At 51.3% G+C, this 27,728-nt stretch overlaps 1 protein-coding gene across 6 annotated transcripts in view; it reads left to right on the forward strand.

Annotated features, from left to right (window-relative positions):
- CAPN15 (calpain 15) overlaps positions 1-27,728 on the forward strand; it is a 56,834-nt gene that overhangs the window by 1,142 nt on the left and 27,964 nt on the right. For 2 of the 6 annotated variants that reach the window (XM_079321044.1, XM_079321041.1), the window contains exons 2-4: positions 4,749-5,183; positions 5,272-5,438; positions 15,273-15,589. In XM_079321044.1, coding sequence (XP_079177170.1) covers positions 15,414-15,589 — 176 coding nt within the window. In that variant the 5' untranslated portion in view covers positions 4,749-5,183; positions 5,272-5,438; positions 15,273-15,413. Of the gene's footprint in view, positions 1-4,748; positions 5,184-5,271; positions 5,439-8,037; positions 8,076-15,272; positions 15,590-18,002; positions 18,167-27,728 lie in introns of those variants that run through there. The other 4 variants (XM_079321042.1, XM_079321043.1, XM_079321046.1 and 1 more) reach the window with 4 other exon arrangements.

Here is a 27,728-nt window from a genome sequence, read left to right on the forward strand (position 1 = left end):
TAGGAGTCTTAGAGGATGGGAAAAGCTCTGTACTTGCCAGCCTCTCCATTTACTGAGCTCTCTCCTCTCCCTGCTGCTGCTCCTGGGGTGCATCCCCCGAAGCACCAGGAAACAAATGTTCAGGGTGATCATCCGTGGGCCTGCTGGAGGAGATGGGATAATGTGAACGTTGTGTTTGAAATGTCATACTGTTTCCTACAAGCGTTTTTTCAGCTGGGAATCTCTCTGAATCTTGGCCTGCAGGCCCAGGATGTGGCTGGCTGGCTTCTCGTGGTCAGACAGAAGGTTATTTGGGAGCTGCTCACTGCATGTGGCCTGGGGCACTGGTGCAGACAGTGCTGCACTGCTGTGGCTTGGTCAAGAGCTGATGGAGACTGGGAGATGTGTTTGGAGGGAGCCAAGGTGGAGGTGAGGGGTGCATACCCCAGACTGGCTCTAAATGTAGAGATTTTGCCACGCTCTGCACGTTGTCACCCTCAGAGGGACTTGTGCTTTAGGGCTGTGCTATTCCCTAAACTGGAGCAGAGCTGTGGTGACAAACTAGCTGCGTGTGACTCTGAGACTCTGCTGGTGGCTTTTGTCTGGCCATTTTTTGAGATCCTGTTGAGAGTCTGTTGTCTGGTTTGTGCTCCTGAGTGCACCAGAGCAGGGCTGAGCTCTTCCTGAGCATAAACCATCCAAGGCATGATTCAAATTACCCTGATTTTATGTATGTGGGGATATTAACTCATTCAGATTGCATCAGCTCCTGTTTGTGTCCAAGGCTTTAACAGTTGAAGGCAGAAGGCAAAGCCCAGCATTGCTTCCTTCCCCATGTGGGTTGAATGGCTGGAGAGCCCTTTGAAGGTTTGATGTGACTGGCTGGGTTTGCTTTGGCAGGAGGCAGAGCAGCCTCCTCCAGCCTGATGACTTGGTGCATAAGGGAGCTGGAGGCGTGGGCCAGGCACGGTGTCTCCTGAATGGGAATAAATCTTGGAAAACAGAAGTGCTAAAGTTGCAAGTGAAACAGTTGGGCATTGTGCCCAGACTCTCATGGTGGCAGAAGGGCTGGATGACCCCATAGAGGAGCCTGGATGCTCCCAGCAGATGCACTGATTACCCCTCACTCTCCTGGCTTATATTTGCTCTGGGCACCCTTTATCTTCACTCGGAATTCTGCTGGCTTTGCAGAGGGAAGTGGCCACAGCCCAGGTGTTCCCTCAGCCAGCTGAGTGCAGTTGGCTTTCATTCATGGAAAACACGCTGCTCTCCTCTGTCCTGGAGGTTTTGTGGGAGCTTTCCAAGTTTGCTCTGGTTGCATGTGAGATCTAGGAGAGACTCAGCCTGTGCCATGTGTCCGTAGTCATGTTGATCCCCACTAATGGAAACATCTCTGCTCTTAGGTGGAGAAATGCTGTTTTCCTCCCATCTTCCCACTTCATCTGAATCCAGGCTTGGTTTTTTCTGGCTTTTTTCTAACCATTCCTGTGAACAGGAGGGTCTGGGAAGGAGCAGACCCTGTGGCATTCCTCCAAGTGACAGTTTTTAGGAAGCAGAGGGAAGCTGAAGTGAGGGACTGTGGCTGCCTGCAGTCAGGGGAGGCAGATTTGGAAAGCCCAGTGTCCTGCCACCATGGCTCTCTCTCAGTGCTCAGAGCTGGGGGAACCTTGTGAGCCCTTGATTTGCTGGAACCTGGGGCTCTGAGCAAGGTCACACTCATGCAGCCTTCGGTGGGAAAGCTGCTTACGCGGGTGGGACAGGTGAGTCAGTGGCTTCCTCCTCATTTTCCGTCATAATCCCACTCTCTGGAGCTGCCTCCCTGCTCCCTGGCAGCCTCTGCATCTGCCTGTGTTTGCCTCAGCCTTCCTGGAGGCTCCCTCTTCTCCAGGCCACACTCACTGAGCTGGGCAGGGAGGAGCAGGCTGCTCCAAATTTCTGTCACATTTGCTGTTTGGAGTGTTGACACTTGCCTTGCATTTAGCAATGGCAGCTGAGGCAGCCCAGAGAGGCAGAAGAGCTGCTGCCTGCTCACAAGAAACATTTAACTCTTGCCCTCACAGCTCCCTTCCCCATGTGCTGGCAGCTCTCAGGTTGGCTGATAGGAAATGCCAGTGGTGCTCGCAAAATTAATTCGTGTTCTGTTGCTTGAAAGATGAGGAGGGTTTTTGTGTGCTGTTTCCTCTTTTCTGGAAGAAAACAACACTGGTGCCCTGGTGCCTGGGCAGAAGGGAGAAGGGGGAGCCCTGGCAAGGAAATAGGATCCAGAGAAATGTGTCACCAGCAGAAAGAGCAATTGTTTTCCTGCATTTCCATGGCAGAGCCTTGTCCTGTTGAGGCAGCCCGTGTTTGACAGCCAAGATAATACATTTATATTGATGTAATTAGCGGGACGTGGAGTTTGCTGAATGGCTCGGGGGCAGCCTGCTTTTCAGACTAACTCCAGCAAATAGATCAGGGAGGATTGGAAAGCTGCCGTGGGTTGCTGGAATTGGCCCGTTGGGTTTCTGGAGGTTGAATACATAACTGCTGATATTTCCTATTGTGCTGTACCCTGCCTATTTGAAAAGAAAATAACTCAAGGGAACATGGGGCTATTTTTGCCAGCTTGAGATGATCAAGTTTGATTTCTAAAAACTGGAGCCGAGTCTTTAGGCTTGCACATTAAAACCAGTGTTGGAACCATATCTCTGTTCCTCCACAAATGCGTGCCTCCACACTTTGCCAACGGTGTAAACTCTAATGAGTGTTCATAAAAAAAGAGAGCTTTTCTGTTCCTGCAGTGCAGCCCCTTTTGTAGGAAATGCTGTGGGCTTGAGCAGGCTCAGCATCAGTGACAGTGACACTGTGTCAGGACACTTAACTGGTGTCCTGCCCCAGCCCTGGTGTGAGCAGCCATTGCCAAACCTCAAGGTTATCAGTGCATTCTCAATTTGGTGAAATAGATACCAAGACCTTACAAAAAACTGTTGTCCCCTCCAGTGATGCTGCCCAGTTGCATTTCCAATGTGATGCTTCCAGTGGCAATGATGCCTTGGGTTTTAGCTTTTATATTTTTCAGATTCTCTGCTGGTTAGTGTGTAACTCTGGAACTTTGTATTAGATATTGATAAGTTCTCTTCACAGGGTAGTTAGACAAAACAATCCCTTCCCAGCTAGAGAATCAAGAACACCCTTTACCCAAAAGGCATAAACAATGTCAAAAGGAAAGGGGCAAGCCAGGGGCTGAGGCTCCATAACCTGGGGCTGTGGTTGGACAATTGACCCCAAGACCAAAATTTATAAAAGTGTAAAACTCATGACCTGAATCCATCTTGGATTTGACTTGGGTGTAGCCCCAGCTAGGCTCTTGCACTGGCCAAGGTGTATCCTTTCAATAAATTCCTATTTTATTCCTTCTGCTCTGCCTTATCTCTGTTCCAGGTCAGCACCAGTTTCCCCTTCAGCATCTTGTTCCCACTCCCAGCCCAGGTGATTTCAGTTTTCTGAGGTTATCACAGGCAGCTTCCCAACCTGTGTCCTTCTGCTCTTGTAACAAAAATGTTTGCAGAAAAAGTTACTCATAGACAACTTTGCTGGCAGCAAATCCCCTGTGTTTGTCCTGCTCCATGGAAGTGGGAGCACAGCACCAGGGTCCTTGTGTGCTGAGCTCTGTCCTCTCCTTTTGCTATCCACAATCCACAGAGGCTGCACTGGTGTGATCAAGGTCTTGCTCTCCAGCTTGCCTGTCAGTCTGCTTCCTGCAGACTGGCCAGCAGGCAGAGCTTGGGAAGTCTGTGGAATTCCAGCCCAGCCCAGCAGGTCTGTGCTGAGCTGCTGGCTGTGGATTGCTTTCCCTTCCCATCCCATGGTATGTTCAAGGATAATGATGTGATGTGACACTTGGAGGGTGCTCTGTGTGCTGGTGTTGGTCTCACTCCCTCCTTCTCTCTCCTGAATCTCCTTCCTTTCCAGTTCAGGAGCAGCTCAGTGAGTGCCTTGGAGGTGCTGTGTGCCTGGAATTCCCAGTGTAGCTGCCCAGACTCTTGGGCTAAAAGGATTAGGGTGGTCCTTTTGAACCTGAAGAGTTCCTGAATCAGTCTCTTATTTACTCATTACTGGTCCCTGAGTGGTGCCCCTTTCCATTCTGTACACCCTCTGTCTGCTGCTCTGGTTCTGTTAGCAGCACCTGTCCAAGTGCTCATCTTTTTCCCACTGCCTGGAATTATCAGTGATGGGGAGTGCTGGAAGAGAAAAGCTCGTTGTGAGTTCACCATCACCTACCCCAGAAGCATCACACTGTATCTGATGGTGTGGCTGTGGGGATAGTGAGCAAGGTGAGGGGGCAGAATGGGTTCTCTTGCTCTGCCATGCTGCTAAAGAGGCTCACTGATCACATGGTGCCAGCTGAATCCTTATTTTTGTCCTCCCTCCCCAACCTAAAATAGAGGAAGTAAGAGTGTGCTGGAGAGCCAGACACTTATGGATGAGGGTTCTTGTTGCCTCCATCTGGTAAAGGCCTGTCCCAAAGGAGACAGCACTTTCCCAAAGCAGGAATTTCATTAAAACAGGTTGTTTTTTGAGCAGAGAGCATGAAGGAGAGAGGGGAAATATCTCGGAGGAGGAAGGTTTGCCGAGGCAGCTACTCAAACGTCATGGCTTCTGGGGGTGGGATGGGCATGTTTGGCATAATCAGAGGAATTTGTACTTCAGAATCTCCAGGAGATGTAGCTGCTAATGATGTCCTGGCTATGCAGAGTAATTAACATCTGTTTCTGTATTTGAACATTCAGGCAGCGTGCCCCACCAGCCGTCGCTGCGTTCCCGTCCGGCCCCTCGGGAGATCCTGCCCTGTTGCTAATTGTTGGGAGCTGTCCAGAGTCCTCCTCACACCATCCTGCTGTGCTCCATCCTGCTGTGCTCCATCCTGCTGTGCTCCATCCTGCAGTGCTCCATCCTGCTGTGCTCCTGAGGTGTGCCATTCCCTGCTCTGATGACAGCTCACACCAGGATGATCAGCAGCAGCTGCCGGCAGGGACTGGGACCATTGGTGGGCACAGAGCTATAAAGTCACATCCAAAGGTTCTGAGAGCACGAGTGAAGAGTCTGAGCTGACCCAAAAGCTGTCTCCAGGAGGGACCAAGCTGCAGCTGGATGCTGTGGGAAGCACAGAGCCCTCTGCGTGCTGGAGTTCAAGGGGATATTGATTGAGGGACCAAAAATGTGAGGTTGGTTTTCTCTGCTGGTGCCATGCTGATGGGCCTGGGGTCTCAGCAGTCATTTATTCTTACGTGCCTTTTTTCACTCTCTGTCCAGCAGCTTGGGACACCTCCTTCCAGGCTTGGTGTGCTCCCAGTGCTCAGTGCAGGGACCTTCTAGCATGCTCCACTCAGCAGGTGCCAGCAGCAGCTGCTCGGGACCAGGGACACCAGGCTGACCCTACACTGACTGGCACTGGACCTGCCAAGCAGGAATTGTCTGGGGTGAGAGGCTTTTCTGACTGGGCTGGGCTGGGAGGGGCTGGAAGGAAGGAGACTTCTCTCCTCTTGTTTGTGAGCACACTCACCCTGCTTCGTGTCTCTCGTGCCTTTCTTTCTTGTCTTCCTTCCTTGTTGAATTCCTTCTTTGAGTGTTTCCATGCTGTCTGTGTGCAGGCCACGTGCTTAAATGGATGGGGATAACAACATCCTCTGGTTTTCTCATGGTGAAGAAGAAACTGTGAGAAAGGAAGAGAAACTGTGGGGTCTTCCAGCACCTTGCAGTCTTAAGCAGTGGAAACTGCATGGCTGTTCCAGGGTGTGTTTGAGGCAGTGCAAGGACAGGGCAATAAATGAAGAAACTGTGCATAGCTTTGCCTGCAGTAACCACAGAGCTGTGGCAATTCCCACCCCCCTGGGACAGAGAGGTGACTGTGTTGTGCCTTATGTGGCTGGGCTGCTCTCAGCCTGGGCACTCAGGACTGGGGAGGCAGGATGAGATGGTGGGAGGCCAGTCTGAGCTTGGACCATCAGGCAAATTTGCAGCATTTGATGGTGCTGTCCTTGGATTGAAATGATCCAGGTTGACATGGCCTCATCCAGGTTGGGGCTTTGGATTAATCAGATGGACACTAGAGCTTGCTGTGTGTTGGCCCATCTGGTCTGCTGGATGTGTTTGTGTTGGTGTCCAGCCACAGCAGGTCTGCAGGAACCTCTCCTAGCTTTGGTCAGTGAAGCCAGGCCATGAGCACTCTGGAGTTTGAGTGGTGACTGTCACCAGGCAGGTGTTGGTCAGATCTCCACCACAGCTTGTTCTCATGGGTGAGAAGGATGAGGTGGCATTCCTGCTCTTGGATCTGTTTTGATGCAGCCTTGGAATGTCTTCCAAAAGCTACTGCCCTTGTTCCTGTTGCCTGACCTTGCTGTGTCTCAGCAAGCAGAGCCTGCTGGAGGGGAGCCTGGGGGTCTGCAGCACCACACAAGGCTCAGGCAGCTGGATGTGTCTTGCAAGGCCTGTGGGAGTGACTCCAGTAACATGATCTCCTCTCCATCTGCACTTTTGGTTCAGGAGGCAGCCAGCAGCCCTTGGTTAAAGCTCAGCTCCCTCCCTGTGTTGGAGGTGCCTCGTGTGGCTGGCTGGCTTTGCTCCACCATTACCCAAACCATCTGTGTTGTGTTTCAGCCCTCTCAGAGTACAGCCTTTTTCTCATATGACCATTGTGTTTGTTCAAATGGCTGTTGCCAGAAAATATTGCTTAAGGTGTGTGTAATTGAACACATCCTACACTTCCAGCTGTACTGGTGTGGGTGAAGAGGAGCCACTTGTGATGGGGACAATGAGCCAGTAAAACTACTCTGGTGAGGAGAGGGGAGGGTGGTGGTGGTGTCAGGCACTGTTTTGTTTGTATCACTTCCTTGTACCAGATGTTTTTCCACACCTATAATTTCAATACAGTATAATCTCCTAACAGAAGCAGTGGCATGGCTGCCACATCAGTGTGCAGAAGGATTGATGTGTTTTTCAGGTGTCATCTGGAGGTGGAGTGGGGTAAGCAGTAATGCAGTGCTTTTGCATTAAATGATTGTGGTGAGCTGTGCTTCCTTGTTGCTCAGAGAAGCTGTGGCTGCCCCATCCCTGGAAGTGTTCAAGGCCAGGTTGGATGGAACTTGGAGCAGCTTGGCTTAGTGGAAGGTGGCAGGGGTGGTAGGAGATGGGCTTTAAGTTTCCCTCCAATCCAAACAAAACCATTGTGTGATTCTAGACAAGGAACTTCCTCTCTGCCCCCTGAGTCTGTCCCCCTCCCTGTTCTTTCCCGGTTTCCTGTGCTCCTGGGGAAGGCAGGAGCCTCTTGTGCAGTTCTCAGCAATTCTGTTTTATCTGTTGGTTGTTTGTGATGGAAATGCCAAATGGCACCATTGTCTGACAGGCTTCTCCCACCTCTGCTTGCCTGAGGCACAGCCAGAGATGTGTTGGCTTAAATCTAGGCCAGTTGGTTGGAAATTGGGACATGGTGCCCTATGAAAGCCAGGGAAAGCCAAATTGCATTAAAATGGCAGGAGACAGCCAGGTGCTGCTGCCTGTATGGCTTGGGCAGGGCACTGCAGTGAGGACTGGAGCTGTCTCTGGGAAGGGATGCAACTGGATGTGTCTTGGGCAAACGGCATATTTACTGTCTGTCTAATCTGTGTTAGAATGAAAGCTGTGACTGGAGTGTCTGAGGACAGTGTGCTCAGGGAACATTTCCACCTCCTGTCTCTCAGACTTTGCTTTCCAAGTCTGTGGCCTGAGTTTTCACTGGCTGTGAGACTGTTTCTTGCTGCAATTCTCTTCCCCTCCCTTCTGCAGTAGCCAGCCCTTCATCTGCTTATCTGTCAGCTTAGCATGATCTGAAGATACAATCCCTGCTGTCCTTTTGGGAATGACCTCGTGTTTGTGCTGTGTCTGGGCCTCTATGAATTTGGGTTGCTGAGTGATTGGGAGGAAGGAACTTCATGGGTCATCAAGTCCAGTTCCGTGCTGCTGAAGACGGGCAGTCAGCTCATGCAGGTCATGAACTTGTCCTGGAAACAATTGTTGGAACTCACACTGTGCTTTTTTCCCCAGTGCTTCTGGAGCAGCCGGTCCAGAGATCTCTTGGAAAGGTTAGAAACCCTCCTCACACTTGCAGTGTCCACTTTTCCTGGGTTGGTTTGTTGTGCCTGTGTCATTGCAGAGTGTCAGCTTGCAGATGAGATGATGACTTGCACATTTTTTTCCTTCCCTGGTTCTCTGTAACCTTTATGTCCTGCAGCAGTTGTGGCTCTGGATGGAGATTTGTCCTGAGAAATGTACTGAAGGCTGTTTTGTTTTCCCATTTGGGCAGCTTGGTTTGGCTGGGCCCATTTGTTTCCTTGTTGTGCTTTTGAGTGTTTCAAGTGCAGGTGGACCTGTGAGCTGCACAGTTGTGAATGTTAGCGAATACAGAAGAGTGCTTTTTGTGCTGCTGTCATTTCTGTCTTCTTTTTTAATGTTTGTCCTTGCTACTTGTGCCATCTTGCCCCTTCAGGAGGGAGAGATGTCAGAAACATTTGAATCAAGGTGAACCTGATAAAGCAATGTATTGAAGAGCCAGTGCCTGGCTCTTACTCGTGGCTCTTATTCATGTTTATCTCTAGCTGTGAATGTGCAATAACAACAGTTCTGTTCAGCACAGGCTGGCACAGCCTCAGACAGGAAGATCTGCTGTTTACCAAGCAACACTCTGCTAAAAGTGAGAAAGAGGGGAAAAAAGTGGTTTATTGCTGCTGGGTAGCTCAGAGTGTAGTTAAACCTTTCTGAAAAAAGAGGAAACTAAGAGCACATGTGTTACTCAAGATGCATTTTTCCTGGCAAGAGTCCCATGTGTGTGCTCTTCTTGCAAAGCATCCCTGCGTATGCTCCTTCCCATTAAATCCACAGCATATTGGGAGCAGGCAGCTTCCTGTTTTTATAATGCAACTGGTCTCAGCAGGCAGTCTGTCGGGGTGATTTTTCAGCCTGACATCTTTTGTAGCTGGGGCAGCCTGTGAGCTGAGTAGGATGACAGAACTCTGCTGCAAGGATTATAAACACGGGGAGGAAAAGATCTGGAAATGAGATCTGCTGGTAAAGCTTCTCAGGATTGGATGCTGTGCTTGTGTTGTTTCTGTCCTTCCCCTGTGAGTCTCTCAGTGGCATTTCCTTGCTGCTGGTGCTCAGAGGGCCCTGCCAGCCCACCCACGCCGTGGTGACGCTCCAGAGTCACCCACAATTGGCCAGGAACTGCAGGACACACAGGCTCATTGCACTCCACTGGAGCAGTGTTAATTAACTTAATAGAGCACTGGGGTGCTAGGGATTTCTTTGTGTGGGTTTTCTTAAATGTATGTTTACTCAGACCCTGCTGCAGCAGTGCCCTTGTTGCCATTTTCATGCTCCTTCAGATGCTGCTTTACAGTTGTCAGTGGAGATGAGGTTTGAAGTTAACCTTTATTTTGAAAAAAAACCTTCCTGCTTCTCCTCTTTTTCTCCCTCCAGCTTGTGATTAAGATGCTGATTGCCCTTTTGGATCTGTGTAATCCCCTCTTTCAAAGTGACCAGGATAGATTTCCTGTAGCTCCCTGGATTATCTGTCACTGGTTTACAGTGTCCAGTGCAGGGGAGAAGAGGAAACTTTGTTCAGACTTTGGAAGTTGTTTTGTGGCTAAGCTGGCTCTGCAATACATCTGGTTTTCCTATCAATCTTTCACTTCAGGCTTTGGACACCTCTTCCTCTGCCTGCATGTTTACAAAGTTGAGCATTAAATGCAGCTTAGCCCAATTCAGCTGCTGTGTATGAATTTCTTCTGGGCTAAAGTTGGGCCAGAAACAGTATCAAGGCAGCTGAAAGAAGGTAAAGACCCTCAAGCTTGCCATTGCATGTTGGTGTCTGTGGCCAGAGACATGGGCTGCTGTTCTGGACTTTGTAGCATGGAGTGTGAGATCCTGTTCTGTGCTGGTCTAGGACTCCAGGTTCAATTATCTTGTTACCTTGTTAATAGCCTGTCTGGTAATCTGCTTCCAGACAGTGCACTTCCGCTAGTGATATCTCTGCAAGTGCTGTACTGGTCTGTTTCTCACCAAGACCTGGAAAACAGCTCACTTAAAGCTTCCTGTCCTCTCAGTTTCCTGCAAGACCAGAATATCTGACTCTCTTCCCTCTGCCCCAGAACAAACATTTGGGTGGGTGAGTTTCACCCTTTGCTCCTTTTTCTATGTCCTCCCATGTGCAGTGCTTGCACACTGCCTGTGGTCCTCGTGCCCTGCACTCCTGAGGACTCCTTGGCCCTGGCAGGTAAGGCAGAGCTTTCTGAGACACAGAACCCTGGCAGCTCTGTGGTGGAGCACAAGGGCTGGAAAAGCTTCTCCCATCCCAGCTGAATGTGCCAACCACTGTCCCATCCCTGCAGTTATACCCCTGCCTCAGTCTGTCCTTGGAGGTGCCTTCCCAGCCCTCCCTGCTAGCAGCTTTGCAAGGAATTGGAACTTGCTGACACCCTCATTTCCTGCCAAGACTGCAGTACTTGGGCTGGCTTGGCAGGTGGGGGCAGGCAAAAAAAGCAGCAAAACTTTGTCGTGTCCCCAGCTGTGTGCAGGACACCTGCTCAGGACACTCTGTGTGCTCAGCACAGAGTGTTCCAGCTCGCTTGCTCCTGCTGCATTTGAGCCGTGGAGCTCTCCTTGGGTTGTGTTTGCAGCTTGGATTTCAGTGCTGTGTCTGCCTGAGGTGGGTGTCTTGTTGCTTGCCTGCTCCTCTCCTGCTGCCTTGTGGAAAAAAAGAGGATTTTTCCCTTCCTCTCCTGGGGTTCTTTTCTCATAAGCCATCTCAACCTGGTGAATTCCAGCCATGCTCTTGGTGCCTGTTTTGCACATCCTCAGGTCCTGCCACCCTGCCTGGAGCTGGGGACTGGCTAGATGCCACAAATGCTTGAGCTCTTTTCCCTTCCTTGGCTAGCAAAACACCATCAGACACTCCCCTCTGCATTCTTAGCTGTCCCAACCTGCTCTGGGACTTTACCTTAAGCTGCCACGTACCAGGTGCTGTGCACCTTCCCAGCCCTGCACAGCATTCCCTGCTTACCCTGGGCATGTGCCTCCTTCAGGGGAGATCTGCTGTCCACAGAGGCAGGATTGGTGGGGGCCAAGGGTTGTCCATTCCTTCAGAATGTCTAAAGTGATCTCCTCCAGCTGGATGCCCCCAACACAGCCCCAGCTCCTGCAGCTGCCCCTGACTCCTTGGTGTTTGAGGGTGTGAGTCACATCCTGCAGTCCCCAGAGAGGAGGCTGCTCCTCCAGGGCTGTGTGTGGGCACTTCACAATGAGAGCTCTTCAGGAGCCCTGTTTTCTCCCTGCCAGCAGAGCTGATTTGGGACTGAAGGCAGAGAGCTCCTCCTTTGCTGGTGATGGTGGTCCCAGGTCCCAGCACATCTGGCTCCCCAGGGAATGGTCATGGCCCCAAGGCTGCCAGAGCTCCAGGGTGTTTGGACAATGCTCTCAGGCATGGGGTGGGATTGTTGAGGAGTCCTGGTGCAGGGCCAGGAGTTAGACTCATGATCCTTGTGAATCCATTCTAACTCAGGACATGTGGAGCTTAGTCAGCCCCCAGGCAGAGGAGCTCACACAGCAGAGGGAGGAGAAGGGCTGGTACTTCAGCTTCAATCTTAGAAGAAAGTCTCCTGCAGCTTCCTCTGGGGCACAGCTTTGAGGGATGTATTTCCCTCAGGTGCATGGTGAGCCTTCTCCTGGGCCAGATGCTGGCCCTCACCTCAGACCAGAGCTGTATGGAGTTCAGTATGTCTGATGGTATTTTCATTCCTGGATCTTCCCTGGACCAAGGGAGTAGCTCAGAATTGATTTGATTTATATGCTGGGGGAGTGGAGGAATTAATGAAGTGGCAAAGTCTTGTCCCTGAATTTCCAAAATTGAGAACCAAGAGAGGCTGGAAAATTCAAGCAGGAGCAAAGCTAGCTCATGCCACATTGATCAGTAGATTACTAGGAAAAGGAGTGTGGGGGTAGCCAGCACAAAGAGGGGCTGCTGCATGTGGGACCAGCTGGGGTGGGTCTGCCTCACTGGTTTCCTCAGTGGCTGCAGCAGCTCCAGGGACTTCTGTCTCTTCCTGCTGCGTGCCAAAGGGCAGAGCTTGGAGCTGATGCTAGGAAAAGTTGATCCTGCAACTTCCTAGATGCACTGAAACACATGGGCTAGTTCCTTTTTTTTTCCCCCTCTTCAGAGCTAAAACTTAACTTTGAAACTGGAGGGAAGGAAAGGGGGTTGGGTAGATCCCCACCCTTCCTGTGACACAAGAGCTGGGGCCCAAAGGGTCAGCCCTGCTCACTGGTGTGCAGTAATAAGGTTATATGGAAGCATCCAGGCAGCTGCTTTGCTGTCCTGGCAGCAGGAGGAGCTCCATGGGACAGCTTTGCTGTCCTGCACTCTCTGCATGCCTGCTACCAAGGGTCTAGTGGAGAATTTGAGGAGGGGTCTGCATCACATACCACAGATCAGAATAAGCAGCTGTGAGTGGCTTGGGGGGGGCAAGATCAAACCTGGTTTTATTTTGGAAATGATATTTTGGGAGCAGTTACACACATTAGTTCAAACCTGGTAATTATTGCAGCTGCAAGGGGCAGAAAACCAAAATCCAAACTCAGCATCTTGCTAAGGTGCTTAACTGTTCATTTCCATGAGTGAGATCCACCCTTCTCAAGACACTTCAATCTGTTCACATTGTTGCTTCCTCTCCAGATTAGGTAGGTGGAAGTAGTGCTTTATTAATTAGAGGAAAACTCCTGCTCCCTCCTGCCAAGACAAGGAACTCTTGGCAGTTTGCTCCCTTTTAGTGACTGAAGTGAATTCCCCTGTTCAGTCAGGTGCCTTCAGATCATCTCCTGGGCATCTCCCTGCCCAGTGGCAGAAATTCCTCAAAAATAAGGCTGAGTGCTTCCAGAGAGGCTTTCTTCTTCTTTAATTGACCCCTTCCCTTGCTGGGGTGCAGTTTCCATTCTCCCCTTGACTTCTTGGAGGCTCCTCATCTGCCTAGTGTTAGCCTGAGGCATTTTAGAGCTCAGCATGGTGAGCACGTCCATGCTTTGCATTGGGCTGTAATACTGCTGCCCACTCCTGTTCTCAGACTGGTTCTCCCTCTCCCCACCTTTGGTCAACGCTCCCCCTTCAATATCATTCATTGGCTGCTCTCACCTGGCGTGAGGGTGACCCTGAGGAGAGAAGGATTTACTGCTTTGCCTGGAGAAATCCGATTTCACGCAGCACTCACAGCCGAGCAGCCCAGTTAGACCAGACAGTCTCGGAGATCACTCCGACTTAGCCAGGTTATCCTCCACCTATTTATAGCTCCCTTCCTCTCCCAGCTCCACCCACCGTGGGGTTTTGCTGCAGGTGTTAAAGCAGGGCTCCCAGCCTTTCCCCTGCCTGCAGAGTGGAGCTGCCTGGTGTGGCGCCTTGGTGTGGAGCTGGGGAGCAGCAGCGATGCGGGCAGCAGGCACGTCTGGCTCCTCTTGGCATGAGCTAAAACTGGCCTTTCCATGGGCAGCAGGAGGGAGCAAAGGGTTCTGCTTTACCAGCTCGAGGAATTGGTCTTGAACCAGGCTGTGGAATTGCTTTATGTGGCAGTTTAACCCACCTCAAGGGGGAAAAGGCTACTGGTGCCTGGGCATCCTTCTTCTGTTTGGCTCAGCCTGCAATGAGGGGCTGTTCTACCCAGCTTGCCTTTACTTATCTACTTTATTATGATAGAATTCAAGCTCTGAGGTAAGAGACAGTTTGTTCTTCTTGTAGGTGTCAGACCTGCGTCCCCTGTGCCTTTGCTGCTGGAGCACATAGGGCCCCTGGGATGGGGTGGAAGAGCCAGAGACACCACAGGCGTGGGATGTCTGATGTCTCCAGATAGACTGAGTTGATGACACTTGGAAATGCTCTTCCCCTCACATCCTGTGCCTTTCATTTAGCCAGAAAATCAGATTTGTTACAAATTAACTGCTTGAAAACTGCTTGGAAAAAGTGAAACCTTGCTCTGGGGTAGTGGGGATGTGGTGCTGATGTACAGCAGCGAGGCAGCCCAATTAAAACAAGGAGGAGGCAGGGAAAACTGTGTTCTTGGGCTTTTTTCAGATTTCTTTGGTTCATCCAGGCTTTGCAGGCTACAGAGGCTGTGGCAGAGCAGTTAACATTCTCCAGTTAATGACCTAATGTAGGCGCATTCTGGTATTGAGCTTGTAGCAAAATTGCACCTGCTCCTTGAGCTGCTGCTTTTGAGAGTCTATTATCTATCAAGGCCTTTCTTGATCCCTTAGATCAATCCTGGGATTGAAAAGCTGCATTTTAGGACTTCTCATCTCAGCCTTTTTATGGCAAAAGTAGTTTCTTCGCAAAGGTCTTTCTGTGGTTCATTCATCTCCTTAAATCCTGGTGGGTAATTGAATAAGCTCAGCTGTGCTAATTTTTCTATCTTCCTTGTTTCTTCTTGCTTGCTCTGTTAAATGTTACCTTGATCCATTGCTCCTGACATGCATCCAGATTGTCCTGCCTTTTCACTTGAAGGAGAGACGTGTGTGTGTTTAAACGTCTTTTAATACAGAGGACATGAAGTGTTTCTGGAGTTTAATTGTGAGGGTGCTTGAAGAATAAATTCTGAAAAGTAGGAAAGAGAGAGGGAGAAAAGGAGGAGCAAAGCCCTAGACCTGCTTCTCTGGGTAGGGGTGTGCTCAGGATCAGCTAAAACTTGCCTTGAGCTGAAAGTAAATAGTCACAGAAAATACTTGTGCAAATCCCCAGTCCGTCCAGTTCCAGTCCCACTGGGGTGTTAGTGGGAAACAGGAAAGAAAGGATATTATATTTTATTTTACAAGTAAGCACATAAGCTATCCAGTCCTTGTAGCTGAGTACCTGAAACGAGTGTGCCAGTCAGAGCCCAGACTAACCTTGTGTGTGTGGTCCCCAGGGCTGCTGGCTTGGGCCTGGCTTGTCTCGTTTTCTGCTTCTTTCCCATGTGTGAAGGGCTTTGTGCTGGACTCTGCTGTGCTTCCCTCCATCAGTCAGTGCTTCCCTGTGCTTAGGAACTCCTGGTGCTTAATGTAGGGGGAGCCTCTTCTAGAGCCCCCAGCTCCCCATCTCTTCAGTGACACAGTGAGCTCTGGAATGGGGACCCTGGTCAGAGCATACATTTCTAGGCTTTAAAACTGCAGGGTTGTTGCTGAAATCATACCTTATCTTTCTCTCTTTTTCTTTCCTTTTTTTTCCCCTTTCTCTGTTTGTTTGTTATTTTTTTCCCGACTCTGATCAGAACCGACCCTCCTTTGTCCAGCGTGCTGGGATCTTTGCAGCAGCCCATGCCGCAGCGCCTCGCCCGTCCCGCCCCAGCTGCCCATGCCACTGGCTCGGAGCTAACCTAGGCTGTGGCAGCGTGGCCTGGGCAGGGGCCAGCATGGGCAGCTCTGCCTCATCGCTGGCCGCAGAGACGGAGTCGGACCATGGCTTCAGTAGCTCGCCCTACGCGGGGCACCCGGCCGTGGGCTGGTACCGGAGCAGCCCCGGCGGCCCCGTGTGGGAAAGCGCCCTTATAACGCGGCAGCACCAGCACTTCCAGCACCGGCTGCGAAGGTAAGAGGAGGGGAAGGACCTGCTCACCCGCTCACCTGCTCACCTCTCAGCTTCAGCCCAGCCTGCCCTTCGGACACCAGCTGCTTTGCATCCTGCTGAGTGTTGGCACGCTCTGTTCAGTTCCTTGGGATGCCACAGCCAAATTCCCACCGGTTTGAGTGATGCCGAGCCCTGGCTTTGCACAGGGTGGCTGATGTCTCCTGCAGAATGGACTGCATGACTTATCCCAGCTCTTCCTCACTCACCTAAATTGTCAAGGTGGCTGCCTGGGAATGGGATCTCAGTTCCTTGTTTGCCGTGTCCTCGTGGCTCCTTTTCTTTCTGGCCTCCCAACCACACTATAGCATGACAGGTGGAGGATTGTCTCTCCAGGTTGGGTGGCAATAAGCTGCAAGAGTTTCTGAACTCAGAAGAGCCAGAGAAGCTGTTTTCATGCAAAAGCAGTGAAATGCTTTTGAATAACAGATCCACAGGGATGAAACGCACCAAAACAGAATTACTCTTAAAAACAGATTAGTGTTTCCAGCCCTCAATTCCTGTCCCACCTCGATGAAATCAGCACCTCAGATGTGTCTCTGAGCTGTTGCCTCTCCCCCTTCCGCATCAGCCACTTGCAGTGAGGAGTTTCTCTTGTTTTTGGAGGGCTGGTGTCCTGCATTCAGTCTCTGACAGGTTGAGAGATTTATCAAAAAGCATCCCAAACCCCTCTGCCCGGGGGCTTGGCTACAGAGGCTGCCCTGTTTTGTGCTGATAACGTTTGAGCCTTTGCCTAATGCCTGCTTTGTGTGGACTCTAGCCTGGATGGTTGTCCATACTTGCTTGAGTCTGTTTGGAGCTGCTGGGCATTTAGGAATAGCTGCTTGCTCTGAGTGTCCCTGAGCTGTCCTGGCTTTCCCCTGGAGGTGTTTGCTGTGATGTTGGTGCAGTATCAGTGGTGCAGTCCTTGTTTTCCTGCCTTCCTGCTGCTGCGAGGTCAGGATGTGCTTCCTGGGCTCTGGTGCATGACTGGAGGCTCCCAGCAATGTCAGGCTTTGCTCCTTTCTGGCTCTGGCTTGGGTCTTGTTGAGCTGGGAACAGTGTGAAACCAATAAGTTGTTGTATTTATAGAATAGTCTTGAGTACTTTTAAAAAAGGATATTTTGTGCAGTTCCCAAGTTCTGTTGCTGTGTGTGCTAACCTGTGTGGCCATCCACAGCTCTGGTTGGTGATCTGTGCTGTGTGGGTTTGTCCCCTCTGGTTTAGAAGGATCCTACAAACAGAGCTGGGTTCTTCCTGCAGGGTTATCCCTTCTGGACTGCTGGTTTTCTCTCTGTTGCCTTGAGGAGTTGGGAAGGTATCTCAGCTCACAGATGAACTCCCTGGTACGGCTGTGCACTGCCAGAACTGAAATTTAGGAATTTCCAGTGTACACCTGGCCCTGGGCACTAAAACAGGCGGTGTCTCTACAGCCTTGTGTGTGGCAGCTGAGGCTGCTCATGATTCCAAATCTGTAGTTTGAGGAACTAAGTGATATCTTGACATGTGGAAATCAATTTCCTGAAGAACCAGCCTCGGTGGTGCAGCGGATGTTGGGGCAAGAACAGGAACTGCCGGTCTTGGCGCAGATAATGCCGGTGTCCTGTGGGGACAGGGGTGGCTTTGTGATAATTCCTCATTTCCCCTGCTCAGGGGAGAGCAGAACTCATCCCAGCTCAGTGCTGCGTGGTTCCTGGAGACAGGAAAATCACCGGCCGTGATTCACTGAGCAGCGAGTTGCGTGGGAAGAGCTCGCTCCAGGCACTGATTATGGAAGTGGGTTCAAAAGACCTGCTGAGATCAGCCAGGCTGCCAGGCATCAAAGGGCTGCTCCCAGGGAACAGCAGGGCCAAGGAGCAGTGGATGATTTGTTTTCAGAGAGGAACAGATAAATATATTCTTTTTAAAAATTAAGTAAGTCAATAGAACAAGTCAGGGTCGGTATCCTACCTGTGCATGTCTTCATCCCCGGAGTCATGTAGTGTAGGAAGGAAGTGGAGTACTGGAGAGTCAATTTGAGGCTGAGCAGGAGTTCTGGAATAGGCTTTGCTTCTCCTGCTGGTTTTCTGTCCCTGCCTGCAGCCACCTTCAAAACTGATAATGCTTTGGCTAGAGCAGCACAGATCCAAGCTGCTCTGGGCTGTCTCAGGGATGAACACAAACCTTCCTTGGCAGACAAACAAGGACACAAATACTTAGCATGTGACTTTGGTCTGTACTTGATTTGGGAGCTGGGGGAGTCATCCCTCGTGGTGGGATGGGAATAAGGAGAGAAATCAGTGCTGGTTGGCTTTCAAGATTTTAAAACCTGGGAGGTGGCTTCACTGTCTTCTGTTGCCTGGGTGAGGCTGATGGTGTGGAAGTTCCTGTCTGCTGAAGAGACAAGAGGGAGTAGAGAAAGGGCCTTAGTGGTAGAAGCAGCAGGCTTGTGACAACCAGATTTGAGTCCCTAATCTTTTCTGGACAGGCTGTGCAGTTTCTGAGTGTCAGCATTTAAACAGGAGCCTGTCCCTTTCCCGGTGTGCCAGGAGGACACAGCTACTGAATGACTGGAGGTACCAGGTATTGAGTTCATGTTGGAGGGATCTGATTGCAGAAGCCTCTGCTTAGGGCAAAGATGTTGGGTTTAAATTCACTCCTGGTAGCTGTGTGCAGCCAGACAAGTCCTGGCTCAGCTACAAGTCCCCTTGGGCTCTGTCTTGCTCATGTGCTTGGAGGTGCTTGGCCTGGTCTGTTGTTGGGTGGGAGCGTTCAGCTGAGCCTGGGCATCCATCATGGCCAAGCTTCCTGATGTGCCAAACCCTTCCTGGAGCTGGGAGCAGCAAGGGGCAGTGCCACAGCTTGGTGCTGGCAGCAGGACATGGCTCCATGGCTGTGGCTGCCACTGTGGAATGGTTTGGGAGCAGTGGGATCGCAGTGGTTTCTCCTGCTGCTGCTGGAAGGGGTGGTGGCACCTCTCCAGGGTGTATCTTTCCCCCCTGTAAGGGGTTAAGAGGGAATTTGGGCTCTGAACTGTTTGCTGATGAGATTTAAGGCAATGTTGCTGTTCACCTATTCCTCACTCAGGATTTATGAGCAGGGTTCTGCTGAGTACTGAGAACTTCTGAATTTCACTCTTAGGAGAGGCCTTTGGAGAAGGTTTGCAAGGTTGGTGCAGCTGACCTAAGTCTCTGCTCACTACTTGCTTTGGCTGAAGCTCTCTGAATGCCCTTCTCTTCCAGAGGATATTCATTTTCTGGGCTTTCCCACAGTGCTGTGCTGAGGGTTTTTATTTTTCTATAAAAGTCTTTGCAGAATGAAATACTTCTGGGTCTCAATGACTGTGGAGGGAGGAACACACTCTTTTATTATTCTTTTATTTTATTATTATGGTGTACTAAAAATAAAAGTTTACATAAAAATATGTAAATCTCCCCACTTTTAGAGGGAGGTGAGGGTTCTGGTTTTATGGCAGGTGGTGGGAGGGCACTTGCTGTGCCACCCCCTGCTCCACAGAAGTACCACTTACATCTGGGGAAAATCTCTGGGCAAGCCTATGTGTCCTGTGAGCCCTTGGCTTAAATACATGAACAGCAGCAAGTCAGAACTGCTGGGCAGCACACAGTGGGCTCTGAGTTATTCTGAGGCTGGTGGAGATTTTAATAACTGAACTCTGACATATGGAAGTGTGGAGGGAGCTGGGTGGAGCAGGAATGTGGCTCTGTGCTGCTCCTTCCCCATCCTGTGGCACTTCAGCTTTGAGTGCAGCATGAGAAGTGTCTGGAGGACACCAGGACAGTGTTTAGTCTGGAGAAAGGAAGGCTCAGGGGTATCTTCTGGCTCTCCACAACTCCCTGGCAGGAGGGTGCAGCTGGGTGAAGGTCAGGCTCTGTTCCCAGGGAACAGAGACATGGACAAGAGGAAACAACCTCAAGTTGTGCCAGGGGAGGCTCAGGTTGGACACTGGGGAAAAAATTCTTCACAGAAAAGGTGGTCAGGCATTGGAACAGGCTGCCCAGGCAGTGGTGGAGTCACCATCCCCTTATGATGTGGCACCTGGGGACATGGATCACTGGTGGTCTTGGCAGTGCTGGGGGAATGGTTGGACTGGGTGCACTTGGAGGGCTTTTCCCAACTAAATGATTACTAGTGTTCCTTGTTGGGGAAAGCAGGGTCCAGAGAAATGATTTTCTGGGATAAAAAACTCTTGGTAAAGCATCAGGTGACTGCAGGGAATCACCTGGTAATTGCCTGCTTCTGTTTTCTGTCATCAGATCTCAGACCTTGGGAGGTCTGGCAGCCTCAGCAGTACAGGTGTACCCCAGCAAACCTGGGGTGGGGCAGGCACAGATCCCTGGGTTTTATCAGCAACCTGCATGTGTTTGGGTGTGCTCAGAGTTTGTTTTGCACCTTTCAAGCATCACTGACTGGTTGGGGTTGGAAGGGGGCTCTGGGGTCCAGCTGGTCCATGCCCCTCCCAAAGCCTCCATGCAAAGGACAGATGTGGCTGTGGAACAGATGGGGGTCACCAACGTGTGCTCTGTGTGTCCACAGAGGAGGGATGAGGAGGGAAAAAGGAGCCACTCATCCAAACCACCCAGCTCTACCATCATACCCAGGACAGGAGGGAAGCCTGTGCTCCCCAGGTGCTGCAGTGAGGTGGATGCATCCCTGGGCAGCTTGTGCTCCCTCTGGAAGCTGCTGTGGAGTTCAGCTGGGATTTAGGGGAGTAAAGTTGCTGCAGGTTATTGTGGATACTTTTTGGCTGGGAATGTTTGGTTTGTAACTGTTTGCTCACCAGTTCTCAGCAGATCCTGCAGTGTCTGGAGCAGTGTCTTGCTCAAGGAGGTGTAGCAGTGCCAAGGAGCTGGCAGCATGGAATGCTGTTTCATCTGCCTGAGGCTCCCAGCTCAGCCCATCCCTCTCCACTCTGCCTGCTCCAGCGGTCACAAAGCCTATTAGTTGTTTAAATTAGGGCTATTTATAGCTCTGGAGCCATGGATAACTTGGAGGGTGGTGCAGAGCAGTGGAGACCAGAGTTCTCAATAGATCCCCAAACAAACCCTCCCTTTGCTCCCTGTGTGCCCTCCAACCTTCCTCATTTCCATGTCCCACAAGAGCAGTCCTGCCTCAAAGGAGGTCAAATCCAGGGCAGAGGCAGCTGGAGCACGTCCTCATCTTACACAGCAGGCTTGGCCAAATCTGAGCAGCAATGCCTGACCTTCTTGCCTGGTTGTTGCTGTCACAGCATGGAGAGCACAGCAGAGCTGTCCCTTTGACAGTGGCAGCCTGGAGAAGGGAAAATCCAGTACCTTTACCTGGTTTGGGGGTGCTCCTGTCTGCAGGAGCTCAGCAGTTTGCTCCAGGACCATGGATTTGGGTCCTTCTCCAGGTGCAGGTGTTGGGGAGTTTTGCTTTGGATACTGCATTGCATGGAGGATTTTAGCATCCAGCTTTGGCTGTGCATAGATCCATTCTTCATCTCTTTTGGGAAGAGGTCCTGCAGATGCAGTTTTGCTGTGAGGGAAGCTGGTTTCTTGTATGTGATGCTGTGGGAATATGTGGTTGAGGGCCCAGGAAAGCCCTTTGGTACTTGGTATTTTTCCAGTTGTATTTGGGCTGGGGAGGGGGGAGGAATTGGTACCTTGTGATTTTTTTGTGGGTTTTTAAAAATTTTTTAAAAGCAGGTAGCAGTAAGAGGAGCCAAAGCAGTGATTTATTTTTTTTTTTCCCCCAGAGTAAACCTTCAGCATTGCTTCTTTGGCTGCATAGGGAGGAACATGGTCTAGTGTCTCATAGCAAATCACTTGTCCCCCTGAGAGGTGTCACATGTGAAGCCTGGACTTGTGAAATGGTCTCAGTCCTCTGGCAGGAGCTGGTGGATGGATGTGGTGAGAGTGGGAAGCTCAGGAACCTGGCTCAGCTGCTGCAAGGAAGGAGGAAATGTAGCAAAGTGTGTGTTTGGAGGGTTATTTATTCTCTTGGGATCAGGATGGAAACTGCAAACACATCCCCCTAAGAGTGTCCTGGAGGGAGATGGGCTTGCAGTGATCTCAGTGTTGTGGGCTTGTGAGAGGAAGGGTGAAGGCAGGAATATCCTGAGGAAGGAGAAAGGAGCTCCCTTCCCTCTTTTTGCCCAGCATTCCCTGGCATCTCTCCAGAGCCCATTGCTTCCCTCTCAGATTACCAGGTACTGCTTGCAGTGAAAGGCACGTGCTGGATTTCTCCCACCAGTAACTTAATCCAGTTTGACACTGGTGGCTCTGGGCTGGAGTCTGACTAACATGAGTCAGAAGCAGGGAGGGGGGGTGGTGCTTAGAGCTCCCCCAGCTGCCTGCAGCCTGTTCCCCCCGTGTCCCTGTAAGGCTGCCTGGATCCAACAGCCAGAGCCTGGTGCTGTGCCTGGAGGGGGGCTGTGCTCACTGAACCCTCTGCAGCCTTTGTTCTCTGGGATGAAACCACCCTCAGCACGGGGCTGCTGCCAACAGAAGGGCACCTGGGGGAGAGGGGAGCGCTGCTTGGGTGCTGTTTGCATTTACCAAGCTGTGCTGCATCTCTCTATTCCTGCCTGGGGACCCACAACCCACCAGGTGCCTGTGCCTTTTCAGGCACTCTCTTCAAACAAACTGCCCTGGGCTTTTCTTTGACTTGGGCACCTTCCTGTGCTGCTCACCCTGCCAGCATTCCCACTCTGCCTGGCAAGGCAGCAGGATCTCAAGCAGCCCTTGCCAGGCAGTGCAGCTGCCAGCAGCCCCAGGCACCACCCAGTCCCTGCGAGGGGCAGGTGCTGCAGGTCACTGGGAGGAGCTGTGAAGAGCTGATCCGAGGAGAGGGAAGCTGCTCCTGCCTTACAGATGGCCTTTCTGAGGCTGCAGCAGGACATCCAAGCCAGAAGGAAGCTGGAAGTGGAGTGTGAAGGCAGCCTGGAGCCCTTCTGGATGGTGGCAGGACTGGCAGCAGGAGAGCTGGGGCTGGGGAGGGAGTGAGGAGAGTTTGGGCTGCAGGTGCTTGGAGGCTGCCAAGTCAGCAGCTTGCAGGGAGCTGGAGGGGCCTCACCTGCCTTGCCCAGAGCTGTGCAGAGCTCAGCTGGCTCTGCAGACACTCAGGTTCCAGCCCTGCTGCCCCCAGTGCTCACTGTGCCTCACACCCTGGGGCTTGTGGTTGCACAGAGCTGGGCTCTGGTGTTTGGAGCATGGCAGGTTGGCTACAGCACAAGCGGATTTTGAGAGGCTGGATCATGCCAGTTTTGGTGGGAGAGGACAGTGTCTGCACTCCTTGTCCTTCAGCAGCTGTGGAATGGGGAGAAGGCAGACACAAGCATGATCTTTTGTCTTCCTTAAAATCTGATTTTTATCTCCCTGCCTTGGAAAAGTGAAGCTATAGGTAGGTAGATGGATAGAAGTGTGTGTGTATACCTGTATTTTTCCCCTGTCCCTGCTTCTTTAGGACACCAAGCAGAGGACACCTTTCATTCAGAGCACTGGTGTTGACTGGCACTTGCCCCATGCAGCACTGGGACATTCCATCAGACCCATGCCACCAGCTGTACCTTCCCTGCCCAGGAGCTGAGGCCTCTCCTGCTGCCTTACCCACAGCTGCTGTGTCTGTCTGTGGGGAGGGATAAACATGGAAACACTTGGTGCTTCTGGAATGTGGAAAGACTTTACTTCTGCAGGAGCTTCAGGCTGCAGCTCATGGCACAGCTCATGGAATGATGAGTGACATTGCTGCTGTCTTGCCCAGCAGCCCCTGTGGCACTGGCAGTGACTGGCATTGAGCATTTCACACATGCCCTGGAGAATCTGCAGCAAAGCTTCACCCCATGACCAGTTTTCCCTGGGTTGTTTTCCTACAGTAAATGTGTCTTGTGGGCACACTGGTGTGGGCACTGCAGCCCTGCTTGTTCTCTTGGTGGCAGTGTGGTGGGGAGGGCACAGCAGCTGCCAGGGCCCTGTGTCTGCTGCAGCATTTCAGTCTCCAGGGCACGTGTGCTCCTTCCTGCACTGTCCTGTGCAGGCCAGCAGTGATGTCCTCCAAGGTGTCCTTGAGGAGTGTCTGTGCTGAGCTTACCCAGGGCTGTCTGTGAGCCTGTGTGTGACTTGATGAGGTTCAGGAGCTTTAAACAACAGCAGGAGCCACTCTCCTTGGTAGAAAATTGAGTGTTGTGCTGCAGGGAAGAGACACTGAGCTGTTGGAGCAGCCCCAGCCTGGCCTTTCTGGGGTTGCTGTGCTGGCAGGATGCTTCCCTCTGGCACATGGACTCGTGAGGGTTAATGGCACATGCTCCAGCCAGGAGCATCCTCTAGACTCCAACTGTCACAACACTAAGTTAAGTGTGTGTCATCTTTACAAGGCAGTAAAGAGTGCTATGGTCTGAATTACCCAGCCTGGAGGCCCCCAGGGTGCAGTACAACTCACAGGGGCTTCCCTGGTAATTCCAGCCTCTCTGCCTGCTCCAGGAGTCAGCCAGATGTGTTGCTGGCTCAGTTAAGGTGGCAGTAGCTCTGGAGCTTGGGGTATGAGCAGAAGGAGCAGGTTGGGGTGCTAGGTGGTCGTGTGGCTCAGTCTGCCCCAGCACAGCATTGCTCTGCTCTATTTATTCCTGGCCCTTCCATATAACCCACCAAATCTTCCTCCCTGTCTCCAAGAGGCTGGAGAAACCAAACAGCCTCATTTTGAAAGGACACAGTGATGCCAAACTGAATCTGAGGCCAAGTGTGGATTTCTGTGTGGAGCCTGTGTTTGATGGGGCATTGGGACTGTGGTGGGCTTCTGGTGTGCTGCAGTGCTCCTGTGTCCTACTGGAGGGTGATCTGTGACTGGCAACTGCCTGGGATAGCCTCAAGCCACCATGGACCTGGTGCTGATGGGGCAGGAGGTGCATGGAAGGGTTTTGTGCTGAGGGAACCTCTGTCACTGCCTACACAGGATGCTGTTCCAGAGGATACAGGCCAGAGTCCACTCTGCACACACAGAGCTATTTCACCTGCACACTGGCACTGGATGTTGGCCCAGGACTGTCCTAGAAGCTGCCAGTGCCAGGAAATAAAATGCCAAGTAGGCTGAGCATGATGAAGCATCTCCAGCCAAACCACAGGAAGGTCAGTGTGTTTTACCCCATTGAGCCTCTAGGGAGCTGTGGCTAATTGTCCCCTCTAAAGTTCAGTCATGTGAGAAAGAGGAGTGATCTCTGTAGGCCAGAAGCACACACACACACACAGATTCATTGCTGTTGGTGGGACTCAGCCTGCACAGGATCCCATCCTCTCCCATCTCCCTTGCAAGAGGGAGCTGCTCTCAGCTGCTGGCTAGGGCACCTCAAGGAGGTACTTCAGTGGCAGGGCTTGAGAGCTCCCCAGTGCCTGGGGGGGTCACTTTGGACCCATAGTTTGACCTCTCAGTAAACTGAAACCCCAGCCCTAGGGTAGTTTCTGGAATGAGGAATGAGCCTGGCCTGGCTTTTTGTGCAGGGATGCCCAGGGGCTGAAAGGCCAAAGTGTCCTTGGCTGTAATTGTGAAATTCCTCCATGGTTTTGGCAGTAGAGGACAGAGGGCTGGCTCAGAGCAGGAGGAGTTTCCCTGATGTCAAAGGAAAGCTGTTCTATTGAAGTTCACAGAGGTTTTGCTTTTGATTTTTTGGAGATTGTGTGTCACCCAGTTGTGCAGAGCAGAGCTAGGATTCCCTGGCAGCTGCAGGGCACTCTGACCTTTGCTTGGCTTCTCAGGGGAGGAGGCCATGGGGGCCTCGACAGGGGAAGCCCATGAAGGAATATTGATCCATGGCTTGCCAGCCTTTTTCCTCCAGTTCCAGTGTGAAAAGTTCCTGGAGGTGCAGGGGATAATTGAGCTCACCTCTGACCTCAGCAGGTAGGAATGGTGCCAGAATGGGGAGGCAGTGGGTGACCTTTGGGATGGGGGTGTCCCTTCTCCTGTCCTTGGTGGCTGCAGTTGGAAGTCATATGAGCAGCCACCAGCCCTGTCTCTTTTGTGCCATTCTCTGCCAGCTGTATTTATTGAGCCTGACAGTTCAGGTGCTGGGAGATGGACAGATTTCTGTTAACTGTACCCTGCATGTGTCCTGCTGCAAAGTGAGCCCAGGCATTGGCATTTCAGGGGCTGAAGGCTGGAGCAGAGCAGCTGGAAATGCAGAGTGATTGGTTCAATGGAGATGTGAGAGATGGAGCAAATGGCTTTGGAGCTGTGGTGTTGCTCCTGATCCATTTCCCCTCCCCTCTCTTTCATTTGCTCTTTCTCTTCCTCCACCGCTCTTCCAATTCTATTTTAACAGCACTACAAATTGCAGCATAAATCTTCAGCTGAGCAGCAATTTGGCTTGGCAGTCACCAGTAAATCTCCTCTTGCAGCCTCCCCATGTGAGGGAAGTTGCAGAGGGAGTAAGGGGATGTGGGTGAGTCCTGAGTTTACAGTCCCATCAGGTTTTCCTGACTCTTTCCAGCTGTAGGCCCATAGCCTTAGTCCCATATCTCTCTAATCCTGGGAAACAGGAAAATTCTTCTCTCACCCCAGCCTTCAGTTCAAACATCAGGTGTGTTGTGGTGTGAAACAGCCTCAAACATGGAATAGGAGGGCTACCAGCATAAGTTCCAAATACTGTGTTCAGGTCTGTGACCCTAAAGTTGTTCCCTGTTCTTGAAGACAGTACAAGGTTGTCTTCATCTGAGCAAATGTCCCTCCAAACTACCCTGCACACACAGGTGCTTCTGTTACCTGATGCAGAATGTGTGTATCCTCCATGGGAGATGTGATGGAAAATAGCTCTGAGTGATGTGTGAAAGGAAAAATGTGTCCATTTAGTCCATGCAAGGGATCTGTCCCAGCAGTCATTTTCCAGCTGTGGGTTCTGTGTCCTTGGCTGTGTTCTGCCTGTGTTTGTAGCCCCCTTCCATCACGTTTGAGCTTGACCAGCCTGCTGTCAGGAAGGAATTCTTCCCTGGGAGGATGGTGAGCCCCTGGCAGAGATTGCCCTGAGAAGCTGTGACTGCCCCATCCCTGGAAGTGTCCAAGACCAGGTTGGATGAGGCTTGGAGCAGCCTGGGATAGTGGAAGGTGTCCCATGGAATGAGATGGACTTTGATGTCCCTTCCAGCCCGTTCTGTGAATACAAGAGCAGGATAAAGTGCAGACCATGTCTTCATCTTGGCCTCTTGGCTGGGTGTGAAGCTTCAAAGGCATTTCCACACTGGATTCTTCAAACACTGGGCAAGTGTTGTTAAGACACAAGAACTCTGCCTGATGTCACCACTTGCTTTTTGTGTGATGTACCAGTGAGAAAACCGAGGTGCAAAGGGGAGAGGCACCTGCTGCAGAAGTGTGTTAGAAAACAGAGATTCAGGGGCTTTGGAGCAGGGTTTCTGTTTTTTGTAGAGAAGCACAAATCCCTGCAGTGCTGGCTCCAGATGGCCACTTCACTTCTCTCTGTTCTCTGGGGAGCACAGGCTCTTTGAGGCAGACCACAGACCCTCAGTTAAAAAGAAATTCCTTAATTGGCTTAAAGACAGAGAAATAAAAACAAGTAGAGGTTCCTCTTCATCCAGCCTGCTTTCCTCAGGGGTTGCTTTTGAAGTGACTGTTCAAACATACCTCAGGTGTGGGGAGCTAAATGGATGGAAACAAGTGTCATTTGGTCCCATGAGTCCACCCTCCTTGCTGAAGCTGTCCCAGCTCCTCAGGTGAGAGAGAAGCTTAATGAACTGAGCTTCTTGCTCCTTTCCTTGCCTCCCTCCCTGCTGAGAGCAGGTAGGGCTGTATTGTGAAACGTAACTGTGAATATCAGCCCCATCAGTATTTCCCTTCCTTCCCACATTCTCAGCTGAAAGGTTTCCTGCCTGCATCCTGCATCCCTGTGGTTCCTTCCAAGAGCAGCCTGTGCTACTCTGGAGCCCGTTTCAAATGGGACCTGGAGAGAGTTGGTCAAAACTTATTCCAAGGATCTCCATGCCCAGACCTGTGAGCTCCTCCTGGTACTGTGACAGCTGGGGTGAGAGATATCAGCAGGTTTCCCTTGGGATCCTCTTCTCTCCCAAGAGAAGCTGGCCTCCTGTGGTGTGGGATCTTTATTCAGCTGTGCTAACCCAACTCATGCACAGACATTTTTTGTTAGTGGTGATGGAAGCCCTGTGTAAGC

This window comes from Erithacus rubecula (assembly GCF_903797595.1).
Source record: "Erithacus rubecula genome assembly, chromosome: 17".
Taxonomy (NCBI): Eukaryota; Metazoa; Chordata; class Aves; order Passeriformes; family Muscicapidae; genus Erithacus; species Erithacus rubecula.